This window comes from Petaurus breviceps, unplaced genomic scaffold, assembly GCF_028583685.1.
Source record: "Petaurus breviceps papuanus isolate PSGF00001 unplaced genomic scaffold, PetGlider_PUasm1.0 90849, whole genome shotgun sequence".
Taxonomy (NCBI): Eukaryota; Metazoa; Chordata; class Mammalia; order Diprotodontia; family Petauridae; genus Petaurus; species Petaurus breviceps.
Genome location: NW_027187361.1, coordinates 6,126,271 through 6,140,639, shown reverse-complemented (window position 1 = coordinate 6,140,639; position 14,369 = coordinate 6,126,271). Strand labels below are relative to the sequence as shown.

The window sequence follows — 14,369 nt, the reverse complement described above, 5'->3', positions numbered from 1 at the left end:
AATGGCAAATGGATTAGAGCAGAAAGACTTGAGGCCGGCATATCCACCAATAAGCTACTGCAATAGTCCAAGGTCAAGATAATGAGGATCTACACCAGGGTGGTGACAAGTATTAGAGGAGAGAACAAGGGAGCATTTTCTAGAGATGTCACAAAGATGAAATAGAGGCAGATCTGAACAAAAACAGAGATAAACTCAGCACAAGAATTGTCAGAAAAATTACAAGGTGTCAATAAATCTGATGACTAATTGATGAAGTGGACAGGAAGAAAGACCTGAATTCAAAATCAGCCTCAGACACTTATCGGTTATGTGACTATACGTTTAAGTTATTTAACCATAGGCTGCTTCAGTTTCCTCGTCTGTAAAATGGGACATCTACCTCCAGGGTTGTTATAAAGATGAAATGAGCTAAAATTAAATTTTATTAATTCTAAAATAGAATAAAATTTTAAATTATTTAAATAAATTAAATTTAAACCAGATTAATTTTTTAAAAAATTAAATTACTGAAGTGCTTTGGAAACCTTAAATTACTATAAAAACACTAGCTACTATAATTATCATCATCATTAGAAACGCAGAAAACAAATGAACATGGAGTGGAAGGAAAACATGAGTGGGGGGTTAAGAAAAAGCACATTCATTTCACATAATAATAGCCATTATTTACACAGATGCTCCATTCCTTAGAAATAGTGGTCACAGAACTAACTGTTAGGTCCACTTGGGGCAAAGTTACATGGGGGCAGATTTTTAAGTAGTAATGCCAGCCATTCTCAAAGCAGACATGGATGATATTTTCAAATAAAATAATGTAATATGACTTTCAAAGTGAACATTAAATAAGCATTTACTAAGTACATGACAGACACAATGTAAGGTTCTAGGACACAAAGACAGAAATGAAATGGCCCCTGACCTTCTACTGAAAATTTCTCCTCCCTCAGAAAATTGTGATAGACATAAGTAATTCCCCCCCCCAGAAAAATGATTTTTTTTTCATATGAAAGAGGCAGCAAGCAAATCGTGTATTTCTTTTTTACATTTTTTCCCAGCAATTAGGAAAAGTCAAACAAAATACATTTCCCCTTTATTGTCAGGCTAACCACTTACATCATATGATTTGTGCTAAACAAGATATACTTGCTTCTTCACAGGCAATGTCAAATGTGGGAGGGGAAAGAGTAGGATACATTTTTGTTTTATTACTTTATAACGAAGTGCTTACTATACTTGTTGCCATTAACATTCTCTTTGCCTTTTCCTGCTGCTACCTTTAAGAAATCAAGGTTAAAGGATGTCTGAGACTTTTCGAATGGCCACTAGTCTGCCACTTTTAAAGCCCTGTCCTTTACAAAGAAAAATACATTCACTGGTATCTAAACAGGAAACAAGCTTGAAGCTCATTGCCTGAACAAGAGGACATCCATTTTCATTCTTACTTGCTCTATTTGCTTTATAATACACACTTCTTTGTTCCCCAACTAAATGCATCAGCATTTTATTATTTTTTTCATTGAAACATACAAATGAATGAGAAAAAAAAATGAATCTCAACACAGTGTGGGGATAGGATAGCTCAAAGAACTAAGCAATAGACTGGGAAGTTAGGGATCCAGACTCTATTATGCCCTTAAGTCACTGCCTTATACTCCTCCTGTCTCAATTTTACCACCATCCACAATAGCCACCCCTTCTATTTATTTAGTCCTTTAGAATGTATAAAGCACTCTTACACTCTTTATATCTTGTTTCTTACTACTATTCTGTAAATTGGACAGTTCACTAATAATATCCATTTTACAGATGAGGAAACTTGAAGATGGAGAAGATAAGTGACTTACTAGGGATGTATTAGATGTCTAATAAATGGAGTAAGGTCACGTTTTTTGGAGTTGTAAGAAAACTTGGAAATCCTGATCCTATGACTTACTGTCCATGTGAATTAGGTGAATTATATAATCACAAAAGTTTCCCACAGATCTAAATCTATGATGTGCTAGAGTAGCTCATCTTAACCAATCCAATAATTTTAGAGAGAAGGAAACTAAAGCTAAGAAACATAAAATGATCTTTCTCAAGTCATACTTGGAGTAAGTCGTAGAATCAGTATGCAAACCCAGACACTAGAATGAAGACCTAAGTTCAAATCCAGCTTCAGATGCTTACTGGTTGTATGACACTGGTGAAGTCACTTAATCCTATTTGCCTCAGTTTTTCTTACCTATAAAATTAGCTGGAAAAGGAAATAGCAAAAGTATTTTTGCCAAGAAAACCCCAAATGGGATTAAGAAGACTTAGACTAAAAAAGACTAAACAGCAAATGCTGCAAAGCATGTCATGCTTGCTTGGTTATGGTTTAGACTGAATATCCTTTCTAGCACAGAGCAAATGTGGTTTGGAGAATTCCTCTAAATATACTGAATTTCTATGCCACAGTATTCTCTAATGGCATTTTGAACAAATAATTTACCATTTCCTTCTTTCTCCACTACTTTAGAAATGGGAACATTGATAATTATTATATAGAACTACATGCCTATTTAGCCAGTTTTAATTGAGAAAATCTTCAAATGCATCAATATCTCTTTTTTTTGAGAGGGGAAGGTAGGGAAATTGGGGTTAAGTGACTTGCCAAAGGTCACACAACTACTTTTTATGTTGTGTCTGAGGCTGGAGCATTAATATCTTTTAGTTAACTTTTAATATTTAACAATTTTTCACATACCTCGTTATTCATGAACAATCACTAGACAATATCAAATGTGTAAATGAAATTTAAAACAAAAATCCAGTCAATCATCTGAAAACCTTCAAATATTTGAATGTTTGCTCTTGGTAACTTAGAACTTCTGCATAGCTGACTGAACATTTTACTTTTCTCTTGGATGTTTGCTGCTATATGTCAGGTATGAAAAGTCATGTCACAAAATTATAGAGCTAGAAGGGACTTCACAAGTCATCCAATCTAATCCCTTCAATTTACAGATGAGGAAATTGAAGCCCAGAGAAGAGATTTGCCCATCATCACACAACTAGAGACAGCCAGAGTCTACACGAACTCTAGCATGTGTTTCTGAGCTCCAGAACCACATCACCGAAGGCCAACTTAAAATTTCCCACTGAATATCTTAAAGACATCTCAAACTTATTTTTTAAAAATTCCTTCAAAATAACTCATTATCCTTCCTCCCAAACCAAACCATTTCCTTTCAAAGCCTTTTAATCACTATGGTTTACAACCTCCATATCACACTCCTTATTTTCCCTTATCCCATGTATCCAACAGGTGGCCAAGTTTTCTCAATTATACACAGTATCTTTTTCATCCATCCCTTTCTCTCCATTTACATAACCAATACTAGATTTCAGTCCCTCAGTCATTTTTCTTCTGGATAACTACAACAGAATGCAAGATAGCTGACAGCAGGGACTCTCAAAACTATTCATTATTTGTCTATTTCTCCATTCATTGTTTATTTTTATCCCTAGAACCTCAGTGCAATACCTGTTTCACAATAGGAATGAATAAGTGCTTCTTGATTGCCAGACGGAATGTTATCCTATTTTTTGTTCCTTATTCAGGTTCCTTATTTTTTCTCTCCAATCTAACCAATCAATAAGTCATTGGGCTTAATAAATGCAAACCTTACATTATACTAAGCACTAGGGATTAATTTTTTTTAAAAGCAAAACATGCAGTTCCTATCCTGAAAGAATTCACATTCTAATAAAGAAGACCACAAGGGGCAGCTAGGTGGCACAGTGAATAGAGTATGGGCCCTGGAGTCAGGGGGACCTGAGTTCAAATCCGACCTCAGACACTTAACACAAAAACTAGCTTGTGACCTTGGGCACGTCACTTAACCCCAATTGCCCTCCGAAAAGAAAAAAAAAAGACCACATTCACAAAACTAGATATGCATAAATATGTAAAATATAAATAGGAAGTGACCTCAACAGGAAGGCACTGCCAGAAGGACAAATCAGGAAAGGCTGTCTGCAGAAGGCAGTATTTGAGCTAAACCTGAAAGAAAGCCTGGGAAGTCAGGAGGCAAAGGTAAGTATGGAAAGCATTCCAGGCATTGAGGCAAAATGATTTTCCTAAAGCACTCACCAATTCTGACCCTGTTACTGCCCTGATCAAAACAATCCAGTAGCTCCCTAGTGGCTCAGGAATAAGTGCAAACTCTCTCTCTCTCTCTCTCTCTCTCTCTCTCTCTCTCTCTCTCTCTCTGTCTCTCTGCCTCTGTCTCCCTATCTCTGTCTCTGTCTTTCTTCCTCTCTCTATCTCTCTCTCTCTGTCTCTCTGTCTCTGTCTCTCACTGTCTCTGTCTCTGGCATTAAAAACCTTTCCAATCTGACTCTGCCCTCTTTTTCATAGAATTATAAATGAAAGAATCTTAGAGGCCATCAAGTCCAACTCCCTTACTTTATAGTTAGGGAAACTGAGGAACAGAGAGGTTAAGCAACTTAATAATAACCATACTCATAGCCACATTTATGGAGTATTTACTATGTGCCAGACACTGTGCTAAGCACTTTATAATTATCTCATTTGACCCTCACAATCCTGGGAAGGAGGTGCTGTTATTATCCCCATTTTACAGATGAGGAAACAGGAAAACAGAGGTTCAGGATCATTCAGCCAGTGCCTGGGGAAGAACCCAGAGCTTCCTGATTCTGAGTCCAATGCTCTATCCACTAAACATGCTTCCAGCTTCCATATTTATCACATGACTTCCCTTCATATACTCTAAAGGTTATTCCCAAAATGATCTAATTTGCCCTTCTTCACATGTGATACTCCCTCTCCACTTTCCTTTGTCTTTGTTTGGGCTTTCCTCCCTCTTGGAATGCAATCAGTCCCTCTTTACTTCTATCTCTTAGAATTCCTAATTTACTTTAAAGGTTAACTCCAGCTTCCCCTCCTACATGAAGCCTTTCCTCACATTCCTCCTGCTAATGTCTTCCCCCTGCCTACCAAAATTACCATTTAATTCCTTTGCATATATCTTGTATTTATTAATAAGTGTATTTTCCATATCCGCCAAGAGAACATAAACTCCTAGAAGACAGGAACTGTTTGTTTTTGGTTTTTTTAATTTGTATTTTTAGCAACTAGTACAGTATCTGGAACTTAGTACTAAGTGGTACTAAATGACTGATTGAGACATAATATTGGTCTCAACACTTTCATGTCATCATTTCCCTGGTGCCATGGTCCTCTTCGAAAATGAAGGATAAACACAGCAACTTTTCCAGCACACTCTACAATTACTTTGTTACAGATGAAGTCATAATCAGAAGTAACTACAAAATTCTCCTATCTGTGACAGTGTCTTTGGCTGGATCATCCTTTTGCTTTCTGAACCTCAGGAGGGCTCACCACACAGCCATGATACTTAGCATTCCTTACAAGGATGAGAATTCTGCAGGGGGCCCTGCCACCGTCTGTTCAGAGCTAAGGCTCCGCAGGTGACTGGTGTCATGGCTAGGTCAGACTTGTAGGCCTATGTACTTTTATTTTTCAGGTAATAGGATCATAGAATTTAGAGTTGGAAGAGACCTTAGAATTTATCTTAAATCTAAGCCTTTCATTTTACTGATAAGGAATTAAGGCCAGAGAAGCTATGTGACTTGTTACATGGTCACAGGTCATAAGTAAACAGCAGAACTGTGATTTGAACTCAGGTCTTCTGACTCCAAATTCTGTGCTCTTTCTACTAGTCGGACAGTTTTTGGTTTGTTTTTTTTAACCTGTGGCCTAAGACTTGTATCTCCACGTGGCCTAAAAGTTTGCCTCTTTTGTTCAGTAAACATTTATTATAAAAGTACCTAAGGTGTGTGGATTCTTTGTTAGGAGCTGGGAATAAAAAGTCTAGATAAGCCATAGTCCTGCCAGTTGTTTCTGACCCAGTGCCCCAAAGTAACTTACTTACCTGGCAGGGACAAGACCTACTAGGTCTGAGACTGCTTGTCAACAGAACAAATTGCCACTAGCACTGAAGGGCTTGTTTGATGAAAGGGACTGTTCCTTCTTTAACATTAACCAAAAAACTTCTTTTATACCTGTTGTTCACAGCTCCTTTTTTGACAGACTTTACTGGGCCAACTCTCCTCATAGAGACTAATTTTGGTCAAGATGCAAATGTGCTCAGTGCATGTTTTATGCAAGACAGGAATATGATATTAGTTGCTTTAAAAACAGTAAATTCTGGTATTGTATGTGCATTTTTGTAGAAATTGTTACTGGAATTGTAACTACATACTTAATTTCAATCAAGATTCTGTAAAAATTTAAATAAAACATTCAGAAAAGATCTAAAAAAAAAAAAGTAACCACAAAAGAAAATGTAATAAATATTCCTGCTTTAATTTTACGAAGTAAAAATTCACATTATTATTTTGTTGTAGACTGGTGGTACTGTTGTTTTAAGGTACTCTTTCAAGAAATAAGTACTAAAGATTACTTGATATTTGATTTCTATACGTCATAATAGCTAGAAATCCCTTTCACAGAAACATCACCAAAAAGATAAAGGTTAAGGATTAAGCAGAGGAGATTAATAGTCTGTGTCCCATTCAGTCTAAAACTCCTGCTTTGTTAAAGCCATATTCAGAATGGAGCTGTCATAAATAGATTGGCTTTAATATCTCTTAAGCTGAGTTGCCTCAGAACTGACTTACAAATGTGTTACTTGATGGAAAATTGGACAGTGCAGGAAGAGTATCACATGATACAGCTATGCTATTAGTTTAAGATTTGAATTATTTTAATGTTAATGTCTTTATTTGCATTTTATTAGTTGCATTGGGACATGAATTCTAAATGAGAAAGCATACTGAATGTTTAAAATGAAGTACAGGTTTTTCAGGAATAAACTTTCTACTAGAGAGTATTACCCTAAAAGTCACATATTAAACTATTCTCTGTACTGTAATTTCATGTTGAAAATACACCACAGTAAGAATCAATAGCATACACAAAGACGTCCATAGAGTATGGCCATTTTGTCTCTGTATACTGCATTCTTCTCATTGCTTTCCCTTTCCCTGAAGGAAATCTCAATTCTCACTGTCATAAACTTAGAACAAATCTACTAGGCATTATAACAATGACTAATACTTTGCAGTGCCTCCAGACTCTAAGGTTCAATGAATCCTGCAGTCTTTTCATGAGGGAAGCACATTCATACCATGTTTTAGACAAGCCCAGCACCATACCACTAATGTGTGTATACATGAGGTTAATGGACTTGGGAAAACAAAGAGTCTTACCTCCACCCAACAACCTCACAATAAGCCGATATAACCCAAACATAACAATCAAAACTATTGATTCACATAGCAAGAGAACTATCTGCAGAGGAGGTTTCAGAACTAGAGGGTTCCAGAAGGTTCAATTTCTATTCTGAAGGCTAGTCTTGTATAGCCAACCAAACAATATTGCATGATTTGAAGGCTGTCAAGCATTGCCACATTCCTCTGATTTCAAAGAAAGGCCTCAAGGTAATGGAAAACAGAATGGGCATATTTTGATTGGGGGTGGGAGGGAATGAGGCAAATGCTATATAAGCTGAAGGACCCTAGGTAGCACAGACCATACCACATGACCAGTGGTAAAGAGGAAAAGGAATGGTTAAAAAAAAATGAAGTGGAGGGGCATTAAGCAATTCCATCTCCTTAGAGAGAGGATTTTTATACCTGGATAAAGCCTTGGAGATCATCTAATCCAATAATTTGTTTCTCAAATGCCAAAACTAAAACCCAAAGAGCTACAAGGAAGGGGAAAGCATTGGCTAATCAGTACTGATGAGGAAAGAAAGACCTATTTTATTACTGAATACATTCCTGGGGTTCCCTGAGCTATCCTGACTTTAAGCACCTTTCTCTTGCTATTTTAACAGCTCCAGCATATCCATGTCCTCCCATTCCAGCAGGCTCTACACAGCTGTGCACTGCCATGCCAGCATCTTACTGAGGTACACGCACACCCCTTGGCAGTTACCACAGCCTTACTTGGCATAAAACTGATATATAGATAGTTTTGTGTCTGAATGTGAAAACAGCATTTGGTTGCTCATTTCCGTATTTTAGATGGTGTGTGCTGAAGTAGGTAGATAGTTATCACACAAGCAGCTAGTTCAAGGAGTGATGCTAGAAATGCCACCCTTGTTTCATTTATGTGGGCACTAAAGAGAATGAGAACAACTCATCCAAAATCAGTACTTATTTTCTCTTACATCACATTTAAAAATAACATATTTTTGCAAGAAAAAAGGTATATTAATGGCAATTTATAATTTTAGTTAGTTTTTTTTTTTTATTTCTCAGAGTGCTTCAAAACCTCTGAAGTAGGTCAAGTTAAGTTGTATTTTCTGAATTAGGGAATTAAGAGAGAGACACGAGTGGTAGAAATAAACACAGTTTTGGCAGTACCCCTATTTTTCCAGCCTCTTATGATAGAAATCTTAGTTATCTTTGACTCGTCCATGTCTTCTATTCTTTATATGTTCCTTGTCTCAAAGACACATACACTCTCCCTTTCAAATGTCTCTTGGCTTCTCCCCTTGCTTTCAGTTTTTGCTGTCACTTCTTTAGGCTATGATCAACTCAATTCACACCATTCATTTGGTACCTTCATGCTTTTCCTGATTCTAATCCTCTCTGAATTTAACTTCCATTCCAATTTTCATCAAACACCATTCGAATCATTTCAGTTCTCCGCTTAAGAGCCCACAATGACTCCTTACTGCCTACAGCATCAAGCTGAAACTCCTCTGCTAGGATTTCACAGACTTCTAAAATGTGGTTCTATCCAAAATTGCCAGTTTGTGCTGCACTACTCCCTAACATGAATCCTTCTCTCTTCTCAGGCTAATTTCTCTATATTCCACTAGCATAATAATCATTCTTGTCTTTATATTTTTGCCTATCTTCTCTAAAATTGATTGGTTTTGTTTTGCAATAATTTTTGAAGCAGTTGGCTGCTTTTGATGAAATGCAGTTTGCTACTAAAGGTTATACTTCTTAATCTTAATTTGTAGTTTAGTCTGGCATAAAGAAACACAAGTGGAAGATAATGCATATTTTTCATGAAGTGATCTTTAATTTAGAAATCATTTCAATAACTTTCGATATATGGATGGAAGTTATACGGGTATATGATTGCACAAAGCAGATGAGTAGAATCGGTCTATTTGAAAACCAGATCTGTAGCATTATTATTATAGTTGGTATTAGAAATTCACATTTCATCAAGCTTTCAAGATTAATTTTAAATTTCCAACTACTTTTCTTGTGTAATATATTCAGCTTATAAGAAAAACAAATGCGCATATCTGTAATATGGAAACTTCTAGTCAGAATTGTCTATACATTAGAAAATTAAGGAGAAGTTTGGCATTCATCAAAGTGATTTGACGAATTTGGAAGCAAAATTATTTAGGCCCCTAAAGAGAATTTTTGGCTTCAATTTTTCAGACACTAATTAAAATACTGCTAAATTTCAACTTCACCTTGACCTAAAGGGACACAATTCATTGTACGACACCATGTCTATATATGGTCAATGAATCAGCTGAAGTTCAATCAATTCCATGTTTGGGGGGTTATATTTATGGGTATATTTATAATTATGGTTACTCTCTCTACCCATAGCCTCCTCTGATTCCTTGTCAAGATGCCCATGCCTCACTGCATGAGCATTATTTTTTTCTTCTCAAGTACTTTTGCCAGTAGAACACAAGGTCAAGTAGGTACGACCAAGATGTAAAAACTGCAAAAGTGCCTAAGAATACATTGTGTATCTGTTGAACAAGGAACTGCCTTAATAATTCATTTCAATTCAATAAGTATTTATATGTATCAGGCACTGTGCTACCTGTTAAGAACCAAATTTTAAAAAAAAATGAAAAGTAGACACTGGCCTTGAGGAGTTTACTTTCTTTTAGGAGATACAACAGTTAAACAAATAAGTAAATACAAGATACTTTCAAAGAATATGGACAATTAGGGGCATCAAAAAAGAATCTAGTAAGACATGGAATATACTGACCTTGATGCAATGGAATTCTCAATGACAGAAGTGAGAAGGGACAACATTCTAGGTACAGAGGGCAGACCATGAAATAGCAATAGAGTATGGGATGGAATGAGAGGTTCTGGTCGTGGCATGTGAGCTATGATTCTAAGGCTGACCTTCCTGGGAGAACTGCTATAGCAACTATTCATTAGAATATTGCCCCCTCCCCAAAGTTTGGAGGGAAAAGAAACGCATTAAATCATCTACTAAGTTATGGAAGAGTTAAGATATGCATCTGCCAGAGGATAAAATCATAGACCCTTAAAACTTGGGCATGATGTATAATGGTTAATTAGCATATAATCAATCATTAACTACATAGTGTTCCTTCTTGGCTCTTAGGATAGCAGAAGTAACCAACATAGATATTCTATGATCTGTATCTTCAGTCAATTAGAAATAATTTCACAGCCTTAAAAACCTCACTTGCCTGAATTAGTATTTTAACATGTGGCTTCAGAGTTTCACTTATAAAAATTCAAGATCCATATACACTGGAGAAATGTTTCCTAACTTCTAGGTTTGCATTATATAGTTGAATTATCTATTAAGATCAAATGAGAGAATGGACATGAAAGCAATTAAAAATATATAGTGCTAGAGAAACATGACATAACACTGTGTTTAAACTGCTACTTCATTTGGCAATAGTTTTTCTTTTCTTTTTTTAATACTTTCAAAATATGCCATTTACTGCTTAACAATGAAAGGACCTATAACCTCTATGATTTTTTTCCACATAAAAATATAGGTTACTACAATCAAAGGGAGATATTGATCAGTTTTTTTTAAATACATTTTATATTGGCCAAATGACAGCAAAATAGTTCATGAACTAGGCAGCATAATTGAGGCAACATTGGTATCTAATGTTAGCTTTATGAAATAGCTAGCACACATGGAGATTCACACAGCTGATGCATTTCAAAAACAATTTGAGTCTTTCTTTTTTCAAGTCCTTTTCTTCCCCTTCCCTATAGAAAGAGACCATGACCCAGAAGGCTTCGGATATAAGAGCCCTAATTGGTTTTGGGTGCTGTTGTCCATCTTTTCACACATGCACAAAACAGCCACAGAGAGACTTTTTTTTACAAATAAAGACAGCTTTGGCACACTGTACTTAAGTAAGGGCTCCAAATGTGGATTTAACTCCTTGAGTCATTTTCAGGCCTAGATTTCACAACCTAATTCTGTGGTCTGTCTCCATAACAACACTAATAACTTATGCCAGACCAGAGTCAGATAATGGACTGGAGTCTGTTTAATCTGATTCGATGGGCCCCTCTTTGTAAGCTTTAGTGACACATTTTTAGGTCTGGTTTTTGTTGCATTTTGTTCAGACTGCCTTATTAGTTGTTATGCAGGCAGTAATCAAAATGCAGGAGGCTAGATTTTCAGTTATCTGCAAAGTAGATAAAATTGTGGAGCTTATTGAGTTAATACAATTGTTCATTTCAGACACTAATCCTAAATCTTCTGAAACAGAATTTCAAACTCAAGAGAGAAAGGAGCAGACACACAAAACAGGAAAGATGTGCCCTAAGCCAGTGGATAATGTCCATTACTACTCAAATTTACTTATTTTAAATCCAAGAAGATTTTAATTCATGATTTACCTTATCCCTTGTCTAGGTACAACCTATGTATATAGAAAATAGCAGAAAATATTATAAGATGATAACTCTCATCAACTTAGCCTACATAGCCTTTTTATTAAATATATTGCTATGAAAATTATTAACAGATGTACTGAACACTACTTTTCTTACAATTTTGCAGCCCTATCTCACAGATTATGAAATACTTTTAAAGTAAAACAGTTTTCTGATGCATTAAGGATAAGGAATGGATTTTTGTTTTCATTGAAAAAGGAAATTCCCTATTCACCATTCCTGAAACATAATTTTAGAGAGTTACCTAGACTACTGAGAAGTTATATTACTTGCCCAGGGTCACAGAGCTAATATGTGATAGAGATATAACCTGAAACTGGGTCTTCCTGGTTCAAAGGACAACTTTCTATCCATTACACTGCTGCCTCTTTTCTAAATAATATGGCTACCCAAATCTGCTTTTAGATTCATCAGGTTCTAAACCAAAAAGAAATTTAAAAAAAAGATATTTCAACATTATGCTTTGGAAATGGTCACTGAATTATGCACTACAACCATTTTGCTCTGTATCTGATGAAAACATGATTAATGGCTATTGATTTTTTGTCCTTCAAGACCAGTAACAAGTAATAAAATCCTACTTAAGGAAACAATGTCAACAAAAGGAATCACTCTGAAACTTTGCAATTTCAGAATGAGACTGAGAAAATCCTATCTATATTACTCATCTAAACAGTTTCCATTATTTACAAATAATTCTTGGCCTAACATTGTGGTGCATGCTCACACAATGTTCTGCTGCCTACAAATAAAAGATGTAATTTCATAAAAAGAGATAGGAAATCAAAGGTGTACCTAGCCCAGCACTGTACTCTGCACAGAGCAGGCACATGACAAGGGTTCACTGAATGAGTGAAAAATGGATAAATGAAGAATAAATTAGTATGCTTGTATCTGAGAATATGAAAACAAATCAAGCGATTGTGATAGGAAACAATATTAATAGAACTTTTTAAGAACCTTCAATCGAAGACTCCTTCCTTTCCCCTTATTTTAGTTGGTGTGTTTATAGTCTTGTTTGCATGAAGTACTCACCATCCTCCGTGGGAACATAGATGTTTAAGTAAAGGCAGTCTTCATTTTGATCTTGCACATAGGTCATCAAAGTATCCAAATTAGCAGTAAACCAGATGGGGAGCATATCATGAAGTAATGACCTTTCATCCAGGTGCTGAGGGCAGACAGCAGCAAATTGGGTAGCATTTCGAACTCCTGTCCAAGAGGATGGAGGCTCTGGGGGCTGAAATCGCCTTTCCCCAGTGGGAGGAGAAGCATAGGGTACACCTAAATATTGTTCCACTGGACCAAGAATCTCATTGGGCAAAGGTGTTCTTAGGCCACGGATTTTGCCATAATTTGTGGTTACAACTGGATATTGTGCTTGGCTGTCAATAAGTGTAAACCTTATCGCGAGTGCTGTTATCCACAGGAGGAAATTGGAGTTCAACATGACACAAACTGGAGTGAAGAACAAAGGAAGCCATAACAGTCCCTTTGGCCTCGACATTGTTTATATCAACATCAGAAAGTCTCTGTCTTCCACAGCTAGGAGAAAATAAAACCAGTCCCCCAAACAGAGAGAAAACTTTTTTAGAGAGTAAAGGGCCTAGAGTTAGGGGAGTGCTGAGAAGCCCCTGAGCCTGGTCATGGACACATTCCAATATTAAGAAAAAATAAAGTTGTTGATGTCTTTACAGGCCATTCCCAGAATACAATCCTCCTTTAATTCCAGCAGCTATTTCTTCCAGGTAGAAATGGTTGAAATGATGTGGTGAACATCAGATAACAGTTTCACAAGGACAGTGACTCCCATTCAATGATGCCAAGGCACAAATGCCAATCTATGGGAGAAGAAAAAGCATACATTAAAATGAATCAAATACAGGAACATTCAAGGAATTTCCCTCTTTCTTCATAGCATTGCCCCTTGCCCAAATGCCTTACAAATAATATTAACATCGTTTTCTGATTTCAGCACACTCGTGATTGGTGTATGACTAGGCACCAAAATAACCTGCCCCCCCAAAAAAAAACCCCAGAAAATTATCAAGAAAAACAAAAACAAAATCCACAGCTTTCCCAAACTAAAGTACCAAATAATCTTTTTGTGAAGGATGAGCAGCCATTTTCTTTCTTTCTATTAAAAACTTGAAAGTATACTCACTAGTCCAGGTCCCCCTTGGACTCTCTGGATGGAAATTAACAATCATGAGGAGGTCTACTTTCTATTTTTATTCAGATGCTTTATAGAAATATTTAAAATTGTGTTTTAAAATCTCACAGTAAATTATTCTCACATTCCTACTGAGCTTTTAAAGAGGCTTTTAAAAAAACATATTTTTTAAAAAATTCTGTTCCCCATCTGTTTCTGTTGTCTTTAAATTTGGGAGGGTTTTTTTCTGTATTTTTAAGTTATTAAGTAATTGATTGATTTGTTTATTCATCTATTTGTGTATTAATATGTTTTTCTATTTATTCATTCATGTGTTTATGTAATTATTAATCTATTTGCTTATTAATATATTTATCTATTTATTCATTCATTTGTTTAATTATTAATCTATTTTTTTTTATGCAGACCTATGATTTCAGTGGTATAGGGATTT

The 14,369-nt window shown here is 35.9% G+C and overlaps 1 protein-coding gene across 3 annotated transcripts in view; it reads right to left on the bottom strand.

Moving 5' to 3' along the window:
* NLGN4X (neuroligin 4 X-linked) overlaps positions 1–14,369 on the bottom strand; it is a 482,117-nt gene that overhangs the window by 344,647 nt on the left and 123,101 nt on the right. For all 3 annotated transcript variants that reach the window (XM_069072830.1, XM_069072832.1, XM_069072831.1), the window contains exon 3: positions 12,799–13,604. In XM_069072830.1, coding sequence (XP_068928931.1) covers positions 12,799–13,270 — 472 coding nt within the window. In that variant the 5' untranslated portion in view covers positions 13,271–13,604. The remainder of the gene's footprint in view (positions 1–12,798; positions 13,605–14,369) is intronic.